At 53.1% G+C, this 21,387-nt stretch overlaps 1 protein-coding gene across 1 annotated transcript in view; it reads left to right on the top strand.

Annotated features, from left to right (window-relative positions):
• Positions 1 to 21,387, top strand: part of NCLIV_026260 (GA26239, related) — a gene marked incomplete at both ends in the record, with an annotated part of 36,876 nt that overhangs the window by 5,020 nt on the left and 10,469 nt on the right. Inside the window, 25 exons of the mRNA XM_003882820.1 lie at positions 575 to 774; positions 1,496 to 1,715; positions 2,381 to 2,611; positions 3,273 to 3,509; positions 3,999 to 4,177; positions 4,541 to 5,111; positions 5,533 to 5,733; positions 6,285 to 6,977; positions 7,627 to 7,987; positions 8,351 to 8,651; positions 9,116 to 9,414; positions 10,163 to 10,877; positions 11,643 to 12,015; positions 12,364 to 12,633; positions 12,843 to 13,056; positions 13,824 to 14,116; positions 14,475 to 14,767; positions 15,301 to 15,516; positions 15,986 to 16,310; positions 16,814 to 16,996; positions 17,802 to 18,173; positions 19,089 to 19,256; positions 19,581 to 19,768; positions 20,329 to 20,476; positions 20,799 to 21,089. Of these exons, the coding sequence (XP_003882869.1) occupies positions 575 to 774; positions 1,496 to 1,715; positions 2,381 to 2,611; positions 3,273 to 3,509; positions 3,999 to 4,177; positions 4,541 to 5,111; positions 5,533 to 5,733; positions 6,285 to 6,977; positions 7,627 to 7,987; positions 8,351 to 8,651; positions 9,116 to 9,414; positions 10,163 to 10,877; positions 11,643 to 12,015; positions 12,364 to 12,633; positions 12,843 to 13,056; positions 13,824 to 14,116; positions 14,475 to 14,767; positions 15,301 to 15,516; positions 15,986 to 16,310; positions 16,814 to 16,996; positions 17,802 to 18,173; positions 19,089 to 19,256; positions 19,581 to 19,768; positions 20,329 to 20,476; positions 20,799 to 21,089 (7,542 nt within the window). The remainder of the gene's footprint in view (positions 1 to 574; positions 775 to 1,495; positions 1,716 to 2,380; positions 2,612 to 3,272; positions 3,510 to 3,998; positions 4,178 to 4,540; positions 5,112 to 5,532; positions 5,734 to 6,284; positions 6,978 to 7,626; positions 7,988 to 8,350; positions 8,652 to 9,115; positions 9,415 to 10,162; positions 10,878 to 11,642; positions 12,016 to 12,363; positions 12,634 to 12,842; positions 13,057 to 13,823; positions 14,117 to 14,474; positions 14,768 to 15,300; positions 15,517 to 15,985; positions 16,311 to 16,813; positions 16,997 to 17,801; positions 18,174 to 19,088; positions 19,257 to 19,580; positions 19,769 to 20,328; positions 20,477 to 20,798; positions 21,090 to 21,387) is intronic.

The raw sequence follows: 21,387 nt of genomic DNA, 5'->3' as shown, positions 1-21,387 counted from the left end.
ATTCGATACAATTTCACTCGCCCGTACGTACATCCATGTATACGTATAATGGATGTATTTATATACGCATATGTGACTACATGCGTAACACGTCGTACTTGAAAATGCGCCGTTGAGGAAAGACATTTCCAGTGCCCTACCGAGGTTCCTATCCGGTTTTTTTTTCAAGGAATGACGACGCGTTCTTTCGCTCGCATGCTCAGTGAATCGTCGCTGATGTCGTGGAGTTCCACGCTCTCTTTCCTTCCCTGGAGCAGGCAAAGCGGGTGCTAACTTGCATTTTCCTGGATCGTTGTCCTCGCATTTGAGTGAAGCGCGCGAGAAGCCTTCCCGCGCCGAAACGTTTGAAAACTGCGATCTCTGCTTCGTTTGCGTCTCCAAAGTGGAGACGCTTCTGTTCGGGCATCGCCCGCGTCACACCCGCGGGTTTATATCCGCCGATTCCTCACCCAGGTGTATCTCCACTCGGTCTCCTTTTTCTATGTGACTGGACGTTTTTCTGCGCCTTTCGGTTCGCGTTTCGGCCCCTCCAACGCTCCACCTGTCTCCGTTTGTCGCTTTTCGCTTCTCTCAGACGGTGGTGAAGGCCGATGATGTCAAGACGCTGCTGGCGGTTCGCCACCACATCTCGCAAATGGAGAAACAGAAAGACAGTCTTCTGCTCCAGCGGGAGACCGTCCAGGCTGTCTTGAGTTGCTTGGAGCATCAGGGCGCAACGACGGAAGCGAATTCGAGGGCGCTGAAGAACGCCACAAGCAAGTACAATTCCCTCGAGTAAGCGCTCGCGCTTCCGCTGAGGGTCCAGCGACGGGCGCGCCGTTTCCCGCCGGAAATCCGGAACGAGAAAGGCACACAACACTGCATCAGCTCCTGCGCATGCAAGTGCACGGGCACAGATCTGCGCTGAAACCACAGTGACGCTCTTGCTGGCAGTTCACTGCTCTCAAACACGACGATGCTAGAACAGCACAGAGGCAAATTGCTCCTGTGGGCGCGGTATGATATATATACATATATATTTACAGATGTATATATGCACGTGTGCAATATGTATATATGTATATATATACATGTATATGCATACACAAGCATGTGTAGAATCAGGGATAGCGGAGCACGTGTCTGTCATGAGGATTCTTTTACTCGTCATCTGTTTGACTGCCGGTCTCCTCGTACGTCGCGATGGGTGTTGACTCATCACCGGAATGAACTCGGCGAAAAGAACAGGACAGAAAAAACACTTCTGTGTGTCGGGTAGGGGAGCAGCGTTTACCACTCCTTGATGTTTTTCTCGCTCTCTTTCTCACCGGGAGTTGGTTCCCATTCGTCCTTTTTTCTTCCTTCCCTCCACTTTCCCCTCTTTCTTTCTCTCTCTCTCTCTTTTCTCTTTCAATCTCTCTCTCCTCTCGCTCGTCTACTCTTTCTTCTCCCTTCCACTCTTTCCTTCCTTTTCTCATTCGCTCTCTCTCTCTGTTTTTCTCTGGTCTTTCCGTAGGCGCCTGGTGAAGAAGCGAGAGAAGGAGGTTCAAGGCGCGTCAAATGCGGAGTCGCTTCGGACGCGAAAGAGGATTGCTGAGTTCGAGCAAGCGGTCAAGGAAACTCAAATCAATTTAAAATCACTCGACTTCTACTTTTTCCAAAGAGGCATCGACAACGCCACTCAGAGCATGGATGCAGTCGAGGGTGGAGTCACTGCTTACACCTCCACTGTGAAGGTGAGGACGTTGGCCTCGGCACATTTCCGCTTCCTCATTTACATTTACAGCCCGTGAGATGACTGTATCCACATTTGAGAATACGTATGCATTTGTAGGAGCCTAAGAGGCGCATCTATATGCATAGCGACAGAGCGAGATAGGCAAGTGACGCGACTGGAAAGCCCGGTCAGAATGGAGGGAGTCATGGAGATCCGGACGGGCGAGTTTCTCCGACGAACTGTCTCAGCAAAAGTATTAATATCTGTTCACCCCGAAAACAGTCCCTTTCTACATGTTATATATGTATATACATGTAGATGTACCTACCATGTTATATATGTATATACATGTAGATGTACCTATACATTTGCAAGTATGTGTGCACACGTAAATGCAGCGCAAGAGAGCTGCATATCTTTAGAGATGCATATGTGTAGGTATATATACGGAGCAACACACAGCTACAGAGAAGCACAGTGGGGCTTCGAACTTCTGTTTGCAGATGGCACTCTTGGGAAGATCTTTCCCTCGTTCGTTTTTTCCTCCCTGAGAGAGACACGGCGACTGCTGGTTTCTGAGTTTCTCTTATCCTCTCGAGTACAGCGCCTTTTCTGTGTATGCCTGGTCCGTCCGTTTCCGTTTAAAGCTCGCGCACGCGTGCCGTTCGTTCGCTTTCGTATCAGGAACTGGAGACGCTGGCGGCAAGCTTCGGGTTCGTGGAAGACTTGGACCCTGCGAAAGCCGCCATCGCTGGTATTCTGGAAGAGCTGAACAGCGTTCGCGTCTTCTGGACCTTCACCCGTCAAACTCTGCAAACATTTGCCTCGCTCTTAGAAACCCCGTGGGGAGACGTCGATGCTCCAAACATTGAACAAGACGTGAAACGGCTCCAAAAAGGGCTGAAAGATCTGAAGGTATGACCGTCGCGAACGTCACGCCCACATGGAAATAGGAAACATTTATAGCCACATTTGCTCTCTTACGTATGCAGTTACACACGCCAATGTCGAGCTCTATTCGTTGCGTAGACACCGGCAAGCGTCCACAATGCCCTTACAGGCACTGGATCGTCTGTATCTCCAAATGTAAATCTATGTGGCTATCTACACGGCCGGTTCATACAAGCTTCTAGACAAGTAGGGACCTGCATCTTGGGAGATACACAGAGGTGTCCTGACTTCGCAAGTAAAAGTGCAGTTGGTTTCATGGACGCACCGTAACGTGGAACAAGGCGTCGTGGTCTCTCCGTCCACCCGCTGACTCGCCAGTGTCTTTCCTAAAAGTTTTTCTCTGTCGTCCGAACCGTTTGCCTCGTTGCCTAACGGCAGTTGGTTCTAAAGCCTCACTCGTTGTGGACTCGTCTGGAAGTCCGTCTTCCGGTCGCGGTTCTGCAGCTGCCCTATCGCCACGCATACAGCTAGCGCGAGAACGCAGAGAGAAAGCACTTTCTGTCTCCTTGCTGAACCTCGAGTTCGAGGTCCTCGCGGTCTCGGTCTCTCGCGCAGTCGCGCAACGGCTGTGTCCAGGCCGCCCCGTTGCCTTCGCCTCTTTTTTTCTGCTGTCTGGTTCGTTCAGATCGACAGAAAGTGCGACGCGTATCTGGGTCTGCATGAGACGCTCAAAAGGTGGTTGGTCTTCATTCCCCTCGTGGCGGAACTGCGGGACGGCTCGATGCGCGCGAGACACTGGGCAGAGTTGCTGCGAGTGGTGAACGCCGACGGCACGGAAATTGCAGACGACATGCCTTTGAAAACGATTGAGCGGCTACAGCTGTGGAACTTCCAGGGACCTGTGGAAGAAATCACCGATCGCGTAAGAGCCGAAAACGCGAGAAAGCGACAGAGCGCCTCGGACCTGGAGAGACTATGCACATATCGAGGGAGGCACATGCGGGGCACTGGAGCTGCGCCGTGTGTGGGAAAGCTGACTCCTTTCAGGCGCAAAGGGGGGTAAAAAAGAGAGGAAAGGAGGAGGAAGAAGGGTGCGGTCCTGGAGAGGGAGATAGCCGCGGAAGAACCATCGAGGCAGAGAGGCCTGGAGATCCCCCGTCGTTTCGTGCGGGTTTTGCGCTGGATGAAAAGCACAGAAAGGCACCTGACCGGTTTCCCCCCTGTTGCTGGGACGCCTCTGCGAAAGACAGAGACGTGGAGAAGGCATCTGAGCGATAACTGGAAGGGCGCGAGAAGACGGCAAACGAGAAGAATGCGGGGGAAAAGCGCAAAGAACGTGGAGGGTTTCCTTGATTCGGCGACGGTGCGTTGTAGAACATGAGACCAGATGCCGTCTGTCTTTCGGTGACAGGCGAAGCAGGAAGCGGTGATGGAGAAGACGCTGAAGATGCTCGAGACGACATGGAGCGAAGTTCCCTTCGACCAAGAGAGACACAAGGACACAGACGTTGTTCTCCTCAACACGACGGAGGAGAAATTCGAGATGCTGGAAGAGCACCTGGTGCAGTGCCAGAATATGATCACGTCCAGGTAGATCGACACGAGGAAATCTTTCCGGTTTGCCTGACAGGCTGCTGTGCGAGCGTCGGCGATTCTCGGGGGAGGTCTGGGTTTTTCGCAGGCTCAGGCCGAACCTGCCAGTGCCGTGTTGTCTTTTTTCATTCTTGGATTCACCGTTTTACTTCTGTCCGCCACCTTGATCTCTGCCCGACTTCTCCAGCGCTTCAAAGCTGTGCTCTTGCGTCTCCTTTTCCCGCTCCTCTGTTTCTCTTCCGTGTCCCTTTCTGTCGCCTTGGGTCTCTTCCCTTCTGTCCCCCAGTGTCTCCGGTTGGAGTGTACAGACACCGCGGACGCGCCTCCACTCTTTGCCTTTCCTGCTTGGTGTGTCTCCAGGTTCTTTGCGACGTTTGAGACGGCAGTCCTGAGCTGGCAAAAGACGTTGTCGAACATTTCGGAGGTGACGCAGCTCCTGCGCGAGGTGCAGCGGTCCTGGACCTTTCTGGAAAACTTGTTTATTTACTCGGAAGAAGTGAAGAAGGAACTGCCTGAGCAGGCCTCGCGTTTCGTCCACATCGACGCCAGTGTGAAGGCGATTCTCGCTCTGGGGCGGACCCACCCTGTGGTCCGAGATTTCTGTGCGACAGAAGGAATCCTCAAGAGGCTTGAGGACGCGGAGAAAGAATTGAGTGTGTGCGAGAAGGCGCTGAACGAGTTCATGGACAGCAAACGACGGCTGTTTCCCCGGTTCTACTTTGTCTCTTCCGTCGATCTTCTCGACATTCTCTCCAACGGCAACTCTCCCGCAAAAGTCATGCAACACATGTCGAAAATCTTCCAGGCAGTTCAGGCCTTCCAACTTGAGGGCGACTGCGAAGCCCCGGCGAGGCCCGCAGCCGTCGGCATGGAAAGCTGCGTCGGAAAAGAATCTGTCAAGTTTCCCGATGCGCTCATGCTCACCGGCAACGTGAGCGAGAACGAGAAGAACAAGGGCGCACGACGCGGGAAAGGGAAAACGCGCAGGGAGGCAAAACGAGAAGGACAGAAAAGGACATCCGAAGATAGAAGGACACGAAGAACCGATGCGAGAGACACAGAAACAGAAAAAATGAGAGGCCGACGGGCACACACAGAGGACGGGCACCAAGAGCGAGAAAGAGAGAGGGGCTAGAGAGACAGGGGCTAGAGAGAAGACCGGAGAGAAGAGAAGAAGAGCCTCGTGGGGAACGTGGACAAAACGTGGGACCCGGAATCTCACGTATTCGTTTGATCGCGTAACGCTGTGTGTGGGGAAAGTGACACGGGTCGTTCACATACACCACCCCCCCTCTCCGCCATCGTCTGTGTCCTGTTCTCTGTTTCTTCCTCTTAATCTCTCTCTCTCTCAGGTCGAGAACTACCTGTACGACTGCATCACAAGCATGCAGCGCACGCTTTTGCACTACGTCAAAAAGTCCCTCAAAGACCGCTGGTCGAAACCGTCCAGAGAGGAGTGGATCCTCACCGACCCTGTGGCGCAAGTCACGCTGCTTGTCGACATGGCCGTTTGGGTCTTCGCCGTTGAATCCGCTTTCTCTCATCTCGAGCAGGTATCTCGACACTCGAGCCTTCCATTTGCCGCGGACAGCAAGCGACGAAGCACAAGGCCCCAGGGTTCGACTTCTCACTCTCTCCGAGATAGATGCAAACGCCCGAACCTTCCACGCGTCTCCACGCACGAACCGCTCTCTTCCGTCTCACGTATATATATATATATATATATATATATGTATATATATGTCTGTTTATAGGCCAGATCTTTATATCTGCACGTGCACAAAAAGGCGAGCAAAGCTGTAGATGCGTGAAAGTATATGCATGTAGACATGGAGAAGCCTACACCTGCGCACATGCCGTGCGTCGTTTTATATTTTGAAACGCACTGTTCTTGAAGATCTCTGTGGACGTCACTTCCACCTCTCTTTCGTTTCCCTTTTGTTTCGCGGCGTTTTCTCCTCTTTTCGGGCGTGGACTGTCGGCGTATCCGTCCCGCGCAGCGCCCCGCCGACCTGGATCTGCGTGCACTTGCATCCGCGCGTTTCCGCAACCTTCGCTCGGCACCTGCATCTCTGCCCGTCTTCGTCCGCTCGTGTCTCCTCAGGGCGACGCCCCGGCCCTTCGACGCGCATTGGCGGCGCACGTCGACGAGCTGACGGCGACGATCAAGATGGTTCAAGGCGAGTTGACGCCCGCGATGCGGCAACGGCTCATGTGTCTGATTACCGTGGACACGCACGGCCGGGACGTTCTCGCGCGGCTGATCGAGGAAGGCGCGGCTTCGAAGGACGCGTTCCAGTGGCAGTCGCAGCTAAAGTATCACTGGAGCGAAGCGGAAGACACGATGCGCGTGAATATCACAGACGCCTCGTTCGTGTACGGATACGAGTACCTCGGGAACGGGCCCCGGCTCGTGGTCACCCCCCTGACGGATCGCATCTACGTGACGGCCGCGCAGGCTCTGCATCTGTGCATGGGATGCGCCCCTGCTGGGCCTGCGGGGACAGGAAAGACGGAGACGACGAAGGATCTCGCCTCTGCTCTCGGAAAGGCCTGCTACGTGTTCAACTGCTCCGACCAGATGGACTACCAGTCGATGGGGAACATCTTCAAAGGCCTCGCCGCCTCCGGCGCCTGGGGATGCTTCGACGAATTCAACCGCCTCATCCCCGCAGTCCTCAGTGTCTGCTCTGTCCAGTTCAAAGCCGTCGTCGATGCCATCAAAGCCGGCGTCTCCAGATTCACCTTACAGGGCGACGAAATCGCCCTTGACCCCACCTGTGGGGTCTTCATCACCGTGAGGGAAAACGAACACCGCGACGAAAAGGACAAGCACATGGACAACGCTTCCAAGCTGCCGATAAAAAAACACTTCTCCGGAACCTTCCCGCCGTCTCGCACATCCAGTCTTCCATATATATATATATATATATATATAGATAGATAGATAGATAGATAGATAGATAGATAGATAGATAGATAGATAGATAGATATATATATATATATATATATATATAGATAGATAGATAGATAGATAGATAGATAGATAGATAGATACTGATGTGTCTGCATGTTTATTCATGGGTATAGGTGTGCGTGTCTACATGACTATATCTAAATGCTCGCACATGTGTAAATAGAGTGAGATATGTGAGGCGGCCGGCTGCGACTTGTGCTCGATGTGGGCTACGTGCACATCTCCGAGTTTCTCCATGCTGGCGCCGCCTAGACCATCGTTTTTGGATCGTCTCCTCGACGGCGCGTGTCTTCTCTCTCTCTGCGCCGAATCGTTTTCGACGGTGCAGTTGTGTGGCCTGTCGCGACCCTCTGGTGTCGTTCTTCCCCCCTCACTTTGTGACCTTGCATTTGTTGCCGTTCCCCTTGCATGTGTGTTTCTCTGCTTCACTCCTTGCCTCTCCTGTCCCTCCCGCTGCCTCTTGCGCAGATGAATCCTGGCTACCTAGGGCGGTCCGAGTTGCCGGAGGGCCTCAAGACGCTCTTTCGCCCGATCACGGTCATGGTGCCTGACCTGGAGCTGATTTGCGAAAACATGCTCATGGCTGAGGGGTTTGTGGAGGCGAAGGTTCTCGCCCGGAAGTTCACGCGCCTCTACGCGCTGTGTCGAGATTTGCTCTCCAAGGCGGCCCACTACGACTGGGGTTTGCGCGCCATCAAATCCGTCCTCGTCGTCGCCGGCTCCTTCAAGCGAGCGGAGCCTGACCTGCCTGAAAAGGCCCTCCTGATGAGAGCCCTCCGAGACACAAACATCGCCAAAATTGTCGCTGATGACCTCAAAATATTCTCCGGTGAGACTGCAACACACCAGCACATATCCCTCGCCTCAAACCAGTCATAAATATATATATATATATATATATATATATGTATATATATATATATATATATATATACATGCAGATTTGGATGCTTTTCGTGTGGATACGCATGCCCACATGTGCTGGCAAAGACGTGGGTGTGGGTATGTCAAGGCAGGTGTGCGAATTGGTCGCGTTCTTTGAAGAAAACGCTTTCGTTTCCCGCCAAACGTGCCGGCAGGCATGCATGCCTCATCCCTCTCCTCCCCTATCCTGCTGTGCCGTCTCGGCCTTGCTTTCTTTCACCCTTCGTCCAGTGCGCGCTCTTCTCCGGTCCTGGTGCCTGTCTTTCAGGGCTCCTGGCGGATCTCTTCCCCGGTGTGGATCCGCCCCGCCTGCGCGACATGGATTTCGAGGCGGTGGTGGAGGCGACCTGCTGGGACGCAGGGTTGACGGCGCATCCCGAGTTCGTCTTGAAAGTGGTTCAGCTGCAAGAACTCCTCAAGATTCGCCACTGCGTCTTCGTCATGGGCCCCGCGGGCGCGGGAAAGAGCTCCGTTTGGAAGACGCTGGCACGTGCGCAAGACCAAGTGGGACTTCGCACCACTTTCGTAGACATCAATCCCAAAGCAGTCTCGCCGAACGAGCTTTACGGGTAGGCGCCCGGGGCACACCTGGCGGCTTCAAGGCGAAGCGAAGGCGGCCCCGAAAAGCGACGCCACACTTGGGCGAGGAGACAGAAATCGGAGCAGAAGGAAGAGGCGCAAAGGCCGCGGAGGGAGCAGCGAGAGGGACACCGTCACGCAGGGTATTACTTGGGGGCGTTCTCCGTGAAGCCGAGCTTGGCTCGTTTTTCGCTCGGGGAAGTTTTCTGTGTTCAAGATGTGCCTTTTCCTCGAGAAGGCGTCTCGTTGGGAATATGCCGCGGCCGCATATCTGAGAAGGGAGACGGAGAGCAGAGACGATCTTCTTCTCACTCTCTCTGTGTCGCAGTCGAGGCACGCGCGGAACAACCGATGTCTGTGTGGGGTTGACTTCTGTCTCCTGCGGTGTCTCTCTCTCCGATTCCTGGCTCGGTCTCCTTCTCCGCTTTGCCTTCTCGCGCGCGCGCCGCATCAGGTACGTGAAGATGAGCACTCGCGAGTGGAAAGACGGGCTCTTGTCGAAGACCATGCGGAGCCTCGGACAGATTCAAGACACCTCGCCGAAGTGGATCCTCCTCGACGGCGACTTGGACGCGAACTGGATCGAGTCCATGAACTCCGTCATGGACGACAACAAAATCCTCACTCTGGCGAGCAACGAAAGAATTCCCCTACGGCCCCACATGCGCATGCTCTTTGAAATCCGAGACCTCAACTTCGCGACGCCTGCCACTGTTTCCAGAGCGGGGATTCTCTTCATCAGCGACACAGCCGGTAGGCACCGAGAACAGATCACGTGTAGCGGCCCGAGTCTGTGGCCGCCACCGAGGGGAAAAGGCTGAAAGGGGGCATCGGCGCAGCGACTCGTCTTCAGTGCCTCACCTTAACACGCGCGAATGCCGACAGAAGGGAAGCTCGAAGGGGCTGAGGGCTCGTGGACAGGTTCAGTCACAGAAACTGACCTGACGCGACTGGGGTCTGCCCAAGGACTTGATTCAATCCAGTCACTCACCTGCACGGACTAGCAAAAAGCCTTGATCAGGTTCTCCCGACGACTACGAATCTGCCGCATCGACACATTGCTGCGCATGAAAACCTGCCGGTGATGCCCATACCTTCTTCACATATCGGTGAAAACGAAGGGTGCGTATGTTTAGGCATCTACGTGTGTCGACAGCGAGGTGGGGGGTGCTGTGTGGACGTCGGGCAGTTTTCGGTTGGCGTCCGGTGCAAAGAAGCTGTGTGATCTAGATTTTTCACCCTATCGGGTTGCTGGTGACTCTGCCCCCTTCCCTCCGAGTGACTCTCTTTCCGTTCCTCTCAGTCTCTTGTTCCTCCTGTCTCTCTCGTCTTTTGGGCCATTCGCTGCATGTATTCAAACGGTGATCTCGCCGTCTGTGTTGCGGTCCGCATGAAACGCTGCTAGCGAAGTGAGTCTCGGTGCCTTCTGCTTTCTGCGTGTCCTCCCTGCTTTATTATTCCGCGCCTCGCGCAAACGCGTCCTTCCCCGCCCCTGTCCCAGGCCATCAGTGGCGGAGTTACGCTCAGAGTTGGATCAAGCGCATGCGTTGGAGCGACGAGGTGAAGACGCAGCTGCAAAAGCTGTTTGACAAGTACTGCCCAGCGACTCTGGCGTACATCCAGAGGAACTGCAAGCTGAGCATGCCTATCGTGAACATATCGCTGGTCGCGTCTCTGTGCGCAATGCTCGAGAGTTCGCTCGGCGACGACCCTCAGGCGCTGGAGTACGCCTTTGTCTTCTGCTGCATCTGGGCCTGTGGCGGCTGTCTCCACGAGAAGGACGGCATCGACTACCGGAGACAGTTCAGCAACTGGTGGCGCAACGAATGGAAAACCATCAAGTTCCCGAGCAAAGGCACCGTTTTCGACTATTTTGTGGGCCAGGCAAAACTCGAGCTCTGGGAACAACTCGTCCCGGAGACGGACTTCGACGCCGACAAGCCTGTCGGAGACCTCACAGTGCCGACTCCCGAAACGGTCGCCATGCTTCACTTTGTCGGCGCTCTGGTGAAGATTCACGCGCCAGTCATGCTCATTGGCCTCGCCGGCTGCGGGAAGACTCAACTCTGCAAGGGTTTGCTCCGCTCACTCGACAAAGAAACGTACGCGAGCTGTGTGATCAACTTCAACTTCTACACCGACTCAGCCCTCCTCCAAACGCTCCTCGAACAGCCGCTCGAAAAAAAAGCTGGACGCCAGTACGGCCCGCCTGGCAAGTAAGTCGGGGACCGCGGCGCGAAACGCCGAGAGCCGTTGCATGCGGGTGGGAAGCCCAGAGGAAGACAGCCGGGGAAGGACGTGGACGCGAGACCGAGGGGGAAAAAACGGGAGGGAGAGACAACCACGGCGGCGCCAAACCAGTGCGCGAAGCAGCCAGAGGAAAGGGAGGCAAATGTGCGCAGAGGAAGGGAAGAGCGGGGAGATATGAGAGGAGCACGGAAGAAATGAGGCACAAGAAGAGCGAGAGAGAAGAGAAAAAGGTTTCAGAGCCGAAAGGCGCTGTGAGGCCGTTCCTGCTGTTCAATAGTCGTAGTATATACTTCCCAGAAAAACTTAGACTAACATCAGGAAGGAGAAGAGCGTCTGAGACCTTGAATGCCAGCAGATACCCGCACAATCGAGATATGCTTTCCTTGCCAGGCCCAGCCCTGGACGCCGCTGAAGTATCCTCTTTTGCCCCTCCGCATTTCTTTCGCTCTCTCGCCCGCCTCGCGGAGATGCGACTTGTGGAACTCTGCCTAGAACTCTCTGCCTTGGGGAAACGACAGACTCACAGACCGTCCACGAGAGCTGCAGCCAGGCTGGCGGCGGGGGCGCAACAACCGCACAGACGCACTCAGACTCGCACACCTAACTGTTCCTACTCTCTCCGTTGCTCTGTGTGCGTTTCGTCCTTTTGTACGCCTTTTGTCTGTGCGTTTCGCATGACGGTTTCGCATGACGGTTTCGCATGACGGTTTTTCCTGGGGTGTGGACGTCAGACTGCGTCTGGTGTACTTCCTGGACGACCTGAACATGCCCCAGCTGGACCCTTACAACACGCAGACGGCGATCGCCTTGCTGCGACAGCACATGGACTACCAGCACTGGTACGACAGGAACAAAATGCAGCTGAAAGACATCAGCAACACACAGTGTCTGGCGTGTTTGAATCCGGCAGCGGGCTCGTTCACCGTGAACCCTCGCCTGCAACGGCACTTCTGGACGCTCAGCACTCCGCTGCCCGAGCAGACGTCGCTGTTCACGATCTACAACACCATCTTGTCCAAATACTTTGAAAAGAAGAACTTCCGAAAGGCTGTGCAGGAGCAAATCTCCTTCGTCGTCAAGGCCACGCTGTCGCTGCATTCCGAGGTAGGCCCCGCGCCCAAGGCGAGACACACAACCGCGGCGAAGAACAGCGGGAACCGAAACGATCAGAGAGAAACACTCGCTCCACCCTGGCGTGAGTTGGAGACAGAAAGCGTCTTTGGCGTCTTTTCGCGCCCCCTCCGCAGAGGCGCAGAGTCTCTCCTGATTCCACGACGCTGGCGCGTTTTCACCTCGGCTCGCGAGGCGGCTAGCGACCAGCCGTCTCCTCTCTTCTCCTCTCGTTTTCGCTCCTTTGGCCTTTGTCGGAAGCTGTCCAAATGACGACTCCTATGCGTCTTTCTCGTCCATGGGAGGCCACCCCGGCGCTCGGCCCCGGTCTTCGTTTTGCAGCTTCTGGACGAAATCGTTGGTGTCTCCGCGCCCCGACGACCGGGCGTGGAGCTGTGTCTGCGCGCGACGCATGCGTCTTTCCTTGCCGTCCTCGCCTTCCTGACAGGCTCCTGCGAACTTGCCTGCGTCTCTCCTTCCCGTCTCCTGCATGCGTTCCAGGTCGTCCAAGCGTTCCGGAAAACCGCCGCAAACTTCCACTACGAGTTCAACATGCGTCACCTAAGCAGCGTCTTCCAGAGTCTCCTTGCGGCAACTCCCCAACTCTTCCAGGTTTGTGTTCTCCCCATCCAGCATCTCTTTCCGATCTACTCTCTCTCCTCGGTCGCCGCCTCTCTCTCTCCTCGGTCGCCGTCTCTGTGTCTCCTCGGTCGCCGCCTCTCTCTCTCCTCGGTCGCCGCCTCTGTGTCTCCTCGGTCGCCGTCTCTCTATCTCTTCGCTGCCTGGATTTATGTATCGTTCTCTCCTTTTCGCGTCGGTAGGAAGCGGAGAAGCTGGTCATCCTCTGGCTGCACGAGTGCGAGAGAACCTACCGAGACCGACTGGTGAGCCAGGCCGACTGCGCAAAGTACGAGGCCCGCGTCGCCGATCTCGCGAAGAAGATGTTTGGCAAATTCAACGTCGCCAAGTTCTTCCAGGCAAAGAACCCCGAAACGCTCATTTTCTGCCACTTCGCCAGAGGCTTCCAAGACCCCGGTGAGACTACGAGAACGGGCGGCGAAAAGGGAGAGGAACGCGAGAAAAAAAGCGAGAGTCAGCCCGAAGAGTAGAGAGAGGGAGGAACCTGGAAACCTCTGAGGCGTTTGTCCTAACTTTGCGCCTCGCCATATACAGCCACTGGCTCAGAACAGAGAGGAATCCTGTCCCTCCCGGGAGGAACAGCGAGGGAGCAAATTCTGAGGCAGCTGCAAGCAGCGGCGCTCGGCCTTTCGACGCTTCTTCTTTCCGGGCAGACTCGGGCAAAGAAGGCGCAGAAGTTCTAAGCTCTGGAAACGAATGAAACAAAATGTGGAGGAGCACGTGGACGCCTTTCTTGTATCTAAAAATGCAGCATTTCCACAGTCGCTTCTCCTTTCACCGCCTAAACACAAACACATCTTTTTTCAGGCACAACCTCGTCAGCTGCAGCTATAGCTATATATCGGCACATGCATAGAGGTGTGCGCATGCATCAGGAAAGAATCTCTCCATCTACAAAAATGTATGTATATAAATATATATATATACATATATATATATATATATATATATATACATGTTCCGAGGACTGCATCTGGTGTTTGCCTTTCTCATGGGGCCCGAAGGCCTGTGTCGAACACCTCACTCTCGTTTTGCCCTGTGTCTCCCTCGCAGCTGCTCGCTCCTCTTTTGTGTGCTTGTGGGGTCTGTTCAAGTGTCTGGGTTTCTTGGTTTCATTCCCAGAACGTGCGAGGCGTTGTCGTTTTGCGCGGGGTGCGTGTCAGGCTACGATCGCATTGGGTCTATGGCGGAGCTGTCCCAACTCCTGCAAGAGGCGCTTACGGAGTACAACGACGTGAATCCAGTGATGGATCTCGTTCTCTTCGAAGACGCCATGAAGCACGTGTGCCGAATCACGCGAATCATCAACAATTCGGGCCACGCTCTTCTCGTCGGCATTGGCGGGTCTGGGAAGCAGTCGCTCGCCAAGCTGTCAGCCTTCATCAGTTCGTGCATGCCTTTCCAAGTGACCATTTCTTCCAAGTACGATGTCAAAGAATTGAAGAACGATCTTCGGGTGAGACCCCACGCCACGTGCGCCAGGAACACCCTGTCTCCCTCCTGCAAAGTGAAGCGCGAGGCAAACGCGCGCATGCACAGAACGTTGCCGGTTTGGGCACAGAGCGCAGAACTGCCGAACGAGCGCGCGGCGACGAGAGTGCCGAGTGTGGAAACAGAGAAGTGGGCGGTGCACGACAAGAAGCCTTGTTTTCTTCTCTCGAGGACGGTTCGTTCGTTTCCGTATTTTTGGGAGCGATCGATCGCGCCTTCTTCTGCCACTGTGTGTGTGCGGGAAGAAACGTGCTCGGGAGCTCGGTCCTGCTGACGCCGCAGGGAAAATCCCAGGCTGGGCTTGTGTCGTGTGTGCGCCGCAGTATTTGTACAACAGGGCTGGTCTGAAAGATGAAGGCGTTCTCTTCCTCTTCAATGAGTCGCAGTGCACAGATGAACACTTCCTGGTGTACATAAACGACTTGCTCGCCTCCGGGGACATTGCGGATTTGTTCGAGCCGGAAGACAAAGACCAAATCCTCAATGCAGTGCGACCGGCAGTCAAGGCGGCAGGACTTCCCGAGACAAAAGACGCGCTCTGGGACTTCTTCATCTCGCGAATCAAGAAAAACCTGCACATGGCTCTCTGCTTCTCTCCTGTTGGTGACAACATCAGGTGCAAATCGAGAAGATAGACGGAAAAGCACATCTGCATTACACGTGCATGCGTCTTCGCACCATTCCCCATCCGCGTATACTAGACTGTGCCTCGTTCCTCGACTCACACACATCACTATATATATGTATATAATCATATATGGAGGTATACGTACACGTGTATTCATCTATGTGCGTATATATATGTACATATGTCTGTATCTACATAACTATGTGTTTGCATATACTGATTTACATCTGTCTCTCTACTTCGATGGGCATATACATACTTATGTATACATACATACATACATACATACATACATACATACATACATACATATTTGTATATGTTTATGTATATATATATATATCTTTCTATCATTCCTGTGTACAGCTGCATGCGTATGCGACTACGGGTCTCACCTGAACGGGGATCCCGATGTCCTTTTGTATATTTGGAGACGAAACCAGAGAGACGAGAAGTCCTGTCTTGTCTCTCAGAAGGCCAAGAACGCGTGAGTCTCAGTGGGGCGTGTTTGCGTTCTGCAGGAACTGCGCGCGGAAGTTTCCGGCGATTGTGAATTGCACAATCATCGACTGGTTTCAGCCTTGGCCCGCGGAGGCGCTGCTCTCGGTGTCGGCGAAATTCCTCGCGCCGCTGCCGCTCGGCGACGACGACGTTCGAAGAGCCGTCGTTGAATTCATGCCCTACGCCTTCTACTCAGTGAACGAAGCTGCGCAGGAGTACCTGGCGAACGAGAAGAGGTCGGGGCAAGAAAAGACTGCAGAGGCAGAAAGAAAGAGGGAATGTGGAGGGGAACGCGGGAGAAGTGGATTTGGAGAGGAATCCGAAGGGGAAGGAGAACGGATAAAACCGAAAGCTCAGCAGACAGAGAAAAACGAAGGACAAAGAAGCGCCGCCACCCAAAACAGAAGCATATGATCAAGGGGAAGGAAACCAAAGCCAAACCCCAAATACAACATTTCACTATATATATATATATGTACTAACATATATATATATATATATATATATATATACATACATACATATATATATATATATTGATATGTATATGTATACTTACATAAGTATATGTGGATATATGCAAATAGATATGTATGTATCCTCATGTTGGCGGAGTTGTCCCTTGAGAGAACCGTGACTCCACGGAGTTCCAGCGTGTAAATTGCTTGTCGTTTGTTCTTTGCTTTCTTTTGCTGGGCTTTTCAGGTACGCGTATATCACGCCAAAGACGTTCATTGAGTCTACCAAACTGTACGGCGCGATGCTGCAAGAGAAGATTGATTCTCTGAAGAGCAAGAGCGACCGGCTGAGTTCCGGCCTGAACAAACTTATCGACACGAAGGAGAAGGTTTCGGCTCTGGAGGACGACCTGAAGGAAAAGACAATTGTCGTCGAGGAGAAGAAGGCGGCCGCCGACGCCTTCGCAGAGCGCGTTGGCGAAGAGAAGGCCAAGGTGACTGCGGAGTCTGAGAAAGCAAACCTGGAGGCGCAAACGTGCGCGGAGATCCAGCGAAACGTGTCCGAACAAAGAGTAAGAAAACCACGTTTCAAAGAGCTACCAAACAGTCAATCATCAGGCATGTGTGTGCTGGGACTACCATTGGCGACCGTATCGACAAAACCGATACAAACAAGAAGTGTGTCTTCTGCTACTCGCCGGGCGCAACGAGATGCTTCGTTTACACCTGACTATATATATATATATATATGTTTATATTTATATTTGTATAGATGTATATATGTGTGAAGCGTCGTGCAAGTCCTTCTGAAACATATTCATTCATGTAAATATTTGTGTATGAATATGCGAGTTTGCATCTCTATATGTGTCTGTGTACGGAGCCATGCAGAAAACGGAGGACACCTCCATTCCAAGCCAAATGTGTGTGTGACTGCGTCTCTTATTTATAACTTCATGTATCTCTGAATAGGTAGTTGGTGGGCCCGCACCGACGCGTCCAGTGTACCTGCGCTGTGGGGTTCGACGCTCACGAGCTTTCGTGTGCCTTCGCTTCCCTTTCTTCTTGCGAACAGTCCTCTTGCGAAGAGGACCTCGCGAAGGCCATTCCTCTCGTGCAACAAGCTGAAGCGGCTCTCAACACCCTGAACAAGAAGGATTTCCAAGAGGCAAAGTCGCTGAACAAACCGCCGCCGGGGGTAGACGACATCACAACTGCAGTCATGCATCTGCTCGCAGGAGTAGACCCAAACATCGAGGTAAACGTGCGGCGAACCGCTCTCTCGGAAAGAGAACAAAACATCGAGAAAAACGCATCCGCAAGCACAAAACAAAAGCTCGAAGTGGATTCGGCACGAGGTCAAGCAACCCCGCTGTGTGCCTTCCGCAAGCGCCCACTTACTCCTGGAAGCGCATCTTGCACAGCGATTCGCAAACCGGACGTATGGACACAGATCCACACATGGCTTTACATACTGCGATTCATATACAAATAGTCACATGCACACATGACGCTGTGTATATGTATGTATGTATTATGTATGTATGCATGTACGTATTAGTATATTGAAGGGTGTTTCTGTGTGTGCATCATAACAGTCATGTACTGGAGTGTAATGAGAGGACGTTCGGTTGTCGGTCGGTCCTTCGTCTTAGTTGGGCATGCCGGAATGAGGCACATCTGCAAAAGCGGCGTATCCCTCAGGTCGTCGCGTGAGGGTTAGCGCGGCTCTCTGGAGCTCTCGACACGGCGCCTTTTCGCGAATGAGCATTTCGCACCTGCAGACTCGCCTGTCCTCGCTTCCTCCTGTCTCTTTCTCGTGAACATACCGGTTCAAAAACGGTGGGGGTGGACCGTGTTCAGCCGATTCCGTTCGCCCTTGTTCGCCCCTCTCACGTGCACACCGTCGGCGTTTTCCTCGTGCCGAGTCTCTCTCTCCCTGCGGTTGCGGTTTTTCGTTCTGTCCCGCCTTTCTCGCCTTTCTCGCCTCTCTCCTTTTCCGCTCCTCTCTCGCGTGGGTATGCGCGTCGTTTCTGGCGCCTGTCCCTCGCCGGGCTCTCTAGGTCGACAAGCAAGGGAAGCTGAAAGACAAGTCGTGGAAAGGTGCGCAGAAGATGATGAACAACCCCGAGAAGTTTCTGCAAACTCTGAAGGACTTCAAGCAAATCATCGACGACGGCCGAGTGCCCGAGCACAACTTCAAGGCTGTAGAGCCGCTCCTGGCTCTGCCCCACTTCAACCGCGAGGCCATTCAAAAGAAATCGACAGCAGCCGCCGGACTTGCGGAGTGGGTTATCAACATCTACCAATTCTACAAGGTTGTAGACTCGGTGGCGCCAAAGCGCAGAGCTCTGGAAGAGGCGACGCAGCAGCTCGAAGAGGCAAATGCAAAGTTGGCTGTCGTCCAGGAACTCGTCGCAGAACTGGAAGAAAAGGTATGAAGAAACCTTTTTCGTCCACGAGCCGCAGAGCCCCTCAAAGAGAAGCACACAGGGATAGACGCTGAAGTAGACGTGCACACGCGCAAGTGCAAAAAGCACAGAAATACAGTTACTGCACTGTATTTTTCTCGGACGTAATTCGATAGACAGCCTGCGAAAGGTAGGCTTGCGTACACCCGGATGTTCATACGTACATATATATATATATATATATACAAATATATAAATACATATAAAATAATATATATATATATATATATATATGGATCCATGTATAAAGCGGTGTAAATAGGGAAAGGAAAGCGGGTGCCAGGGCGTCGATGCATGTGTGCATCTAGTGGACAGGCAGCACGTGGGAATGTCGACAGCTAGAAATAAGTTCAAAAGGCGTTCGCAAGATACTCAAGATCCCTCGTGGAACAACTCATGGCCGAGGAAAGACGCCGGGATGCTACAGAAGGTGAATGTAGGCCTGAGAGGAGACTCCTCTCGGCGGGAAGTCCCTTGTCTCGTTTCCAGGAATGCGGGCCTCCACCGAGGAAAGCTCGGATTCACAAAACGTCTGATAACGTCGCGTGTCCCATCCTCAATTCGCATTTTGCGTTTTCTCCAAGACGGTCTTGCACGGCTTCCATAGCAAACGAGGTGCTCCTGAATGCGACATTTTCTCATGTGTACACCGGAGTCTCTGCACGTTTGGTGGACTCCCAACCATAACTCGCAGAACAACAGAGGCGGACGTTTTTTTCCATGCGTCGGCTGTTTGCTGTGTCGGCGGCATGTTGGAGCGAACCTCAGGAAACTGGTTGTCGTTGGGTCGTCTCCCCCGTCTATCTGCTGCGCGTTTTATGCTTTTGTCCGTTCTTTTGGACATTTCTGTTTCTCTTTTTTCCCTGCGGGCTGTTTCAGCTGGGGAAGCTGGTCGCTGAGTACGACGCAGCAATTGCAGAGAAGAACGCCGTAGAAGCCGAGGCGAACAAATGTCGCACGAAGCTGGACATGGCGCAGAGGCTCATGAACGCTTTGGGATCCGAGGGGACCCGGTGGCAACAGTCGATCGAGAACTTCAATGAAGAGGTACATCCCCGCAGTCCACCTCCGAAAGAACATCCTGCGTTTACATATAAACTAAATGCATTTATCTGTATCTATCATCAATGATGCAAGCATGTTGTCATTACGTCACTGAGGTGCGATCTGTCTCGACGATGCCGTTCTTCCTTTCATAAATTCCCCTCTGACTCGTAGAAATCTACAGATTCCACAAATGGAGATGTCTCGATATACACAGAGACCATGTTTTGTATAACTGTATATATATATATATATATGCATGGTTGTGTGGCTGAGAGGGGGAAGACTTGGTTTTTGCGTGGCGTGTGCCTGCTGGGTATCCGCCAGCTTCGCGTCATGGTCGGAGACGTTCTCCTGGCATCGAGTTTTGTCGCATACGCCGGGGTCTTCACGAAGAAGTATCGCGACTGGCTTAAGAATGAGAAATTCGCGCAGTTCCTCCGCAGCAAACATGTGCCCATGAGTCCCGAACCGAATCCGCTTCTCCTTCTCACATCCGACGCCGAGATGGCCATGTAAGTTGGAGAAACAGTTCAAGGCGAGGACACGGCAAAAGCCAGGGACAGCACTGGCTCGGACGTACAGTCTGAGTGACTCGCGGGGGGCTGCCGTCCCCTCTGGCGAATGTTTTCCTCACCTTTCCGTTTGTCGCGCCGTCCACAAGAGACCGAGTTTGTGACCAAACTCTCGGCAGTTCCTCGTGCACAGCTTTCAACTTTTAGAACACGGAATGCTTGGACGCAACCATCACACATGTCCTCAAGCAGAAAGAGACGGGCATAAACGGTTCATAGATGCTTCGCATGTATCGATATATATTCATATTCATTTATACTTATTTATTTTTATATATATGTATAAATATGTATAGGTGACGCATGACCATGTAGAGATAGCGGTGTGGACGGATGAAGGCACGATACCGATAAGAGGAGATGGATCGTGGCAGATACCAGTAGAGAAAGAAATATGACGAAAGAGAGAAGGACGGATGTATGTACGGAACTCAAACAACAAGGGGATGCCGTTTAGCGCGTGCCTCTCTTCACACGTTTGCGTTTTCCTCTTTGTTCAGGTGGAACAATCAAGGCCTACCTTCCGACCAGGTGTCTCTCGAAAACGGCGCGATTTTGACGAACTCGCAACGCTGGTGTTTGCTCGTCGATCCGCAGCTCCAAGGCAGCGCATGGATCAAAAAGCGCGAGCAAAGCAACAACCTCCAAGTAAGCGGGGCGCCGTGCATCCCATCGCGTAAGGCGCCAAGGAAACGCGACCCGCACAACTGTGCCACGCACCTGACAGCTCACACGTCTCCTTCTTCATGCTTCCAACTCCTGACTCTTTCACACTTGTCTATAGGTCTATCCCCCTCCAACGCCTACCATCATACACATATATATACACGTATCTACCTCCATGTATATATATATATATATATATATGTAGGAGCCGTGTGTGTGCGTAGATCCGGCGCAGAAGGTCGAGAGCCGCGCTTTCACGCTCCGGTTTTCTCGCTTCCTTCTTGTGGAACTTCGCCCTTCACAGGTAACGCGTCTTCAGCATCCGCGGTTGATTCAGACGATGGAGAGCTCCATTTCGTTCGGGTTTAGTGTGCTGCTGGAAAATCTTGACGAGTCGATCGAGGCCGTTCTCGCCCCGGTGGTCAGTCGGCAGACGATCAAGCGGGGCAGATCTCTCAACATCAAATTGGGAGACAAGGAGATCCCGTACAACGCAAATTTCCGCCTCTTTCTCCAAACACCCCTCTCAAATCCTCACTACCCGCCGGAGATTCAGGCCGAGTGCACCATCATCAATTTCACAGTCACCGAGAAGGTAACCAACAACGGCTGACAGAGAACAACGCCAGACCAAACGGAACAAGGAGAGACGAGCAGGCGGGGCCCAGGGAGAAGTCTTTCATCCTTCGAGATCACGGCGCGGTCAAACTCTCTCGTCCCTCCCCCCTGCTGTCTTATGCAGTCCAGTGGGGTGTGGTGTACAGCAACCATAAACAACTTGGGTGTCTGTATCTCACAACTGGAGGATTCGTTAACCAGAGTATTCATATCTCGCTACTGCCCAAGCTGTGTGTGTATGCACTTCCTGTGTATTCGCTCTTCGCTCCTCCGGT

Source organism: Neospora caninum, chromosome VIIb, assembly GCF_000208865.1.
Source record: "Neospora caninum Liverpool complete genome, chromosome VIIb".
NCBI lineage: Eukaryota > Apicomplexa > Conoidasida > Eucoccidiorida > Sarcocystidae > Neospora > Neospora caninum.
Note: the sequence above shows the minus strand (reverse complement) of the source record. Positions and strands in the feature narration are given on the sequence as shown.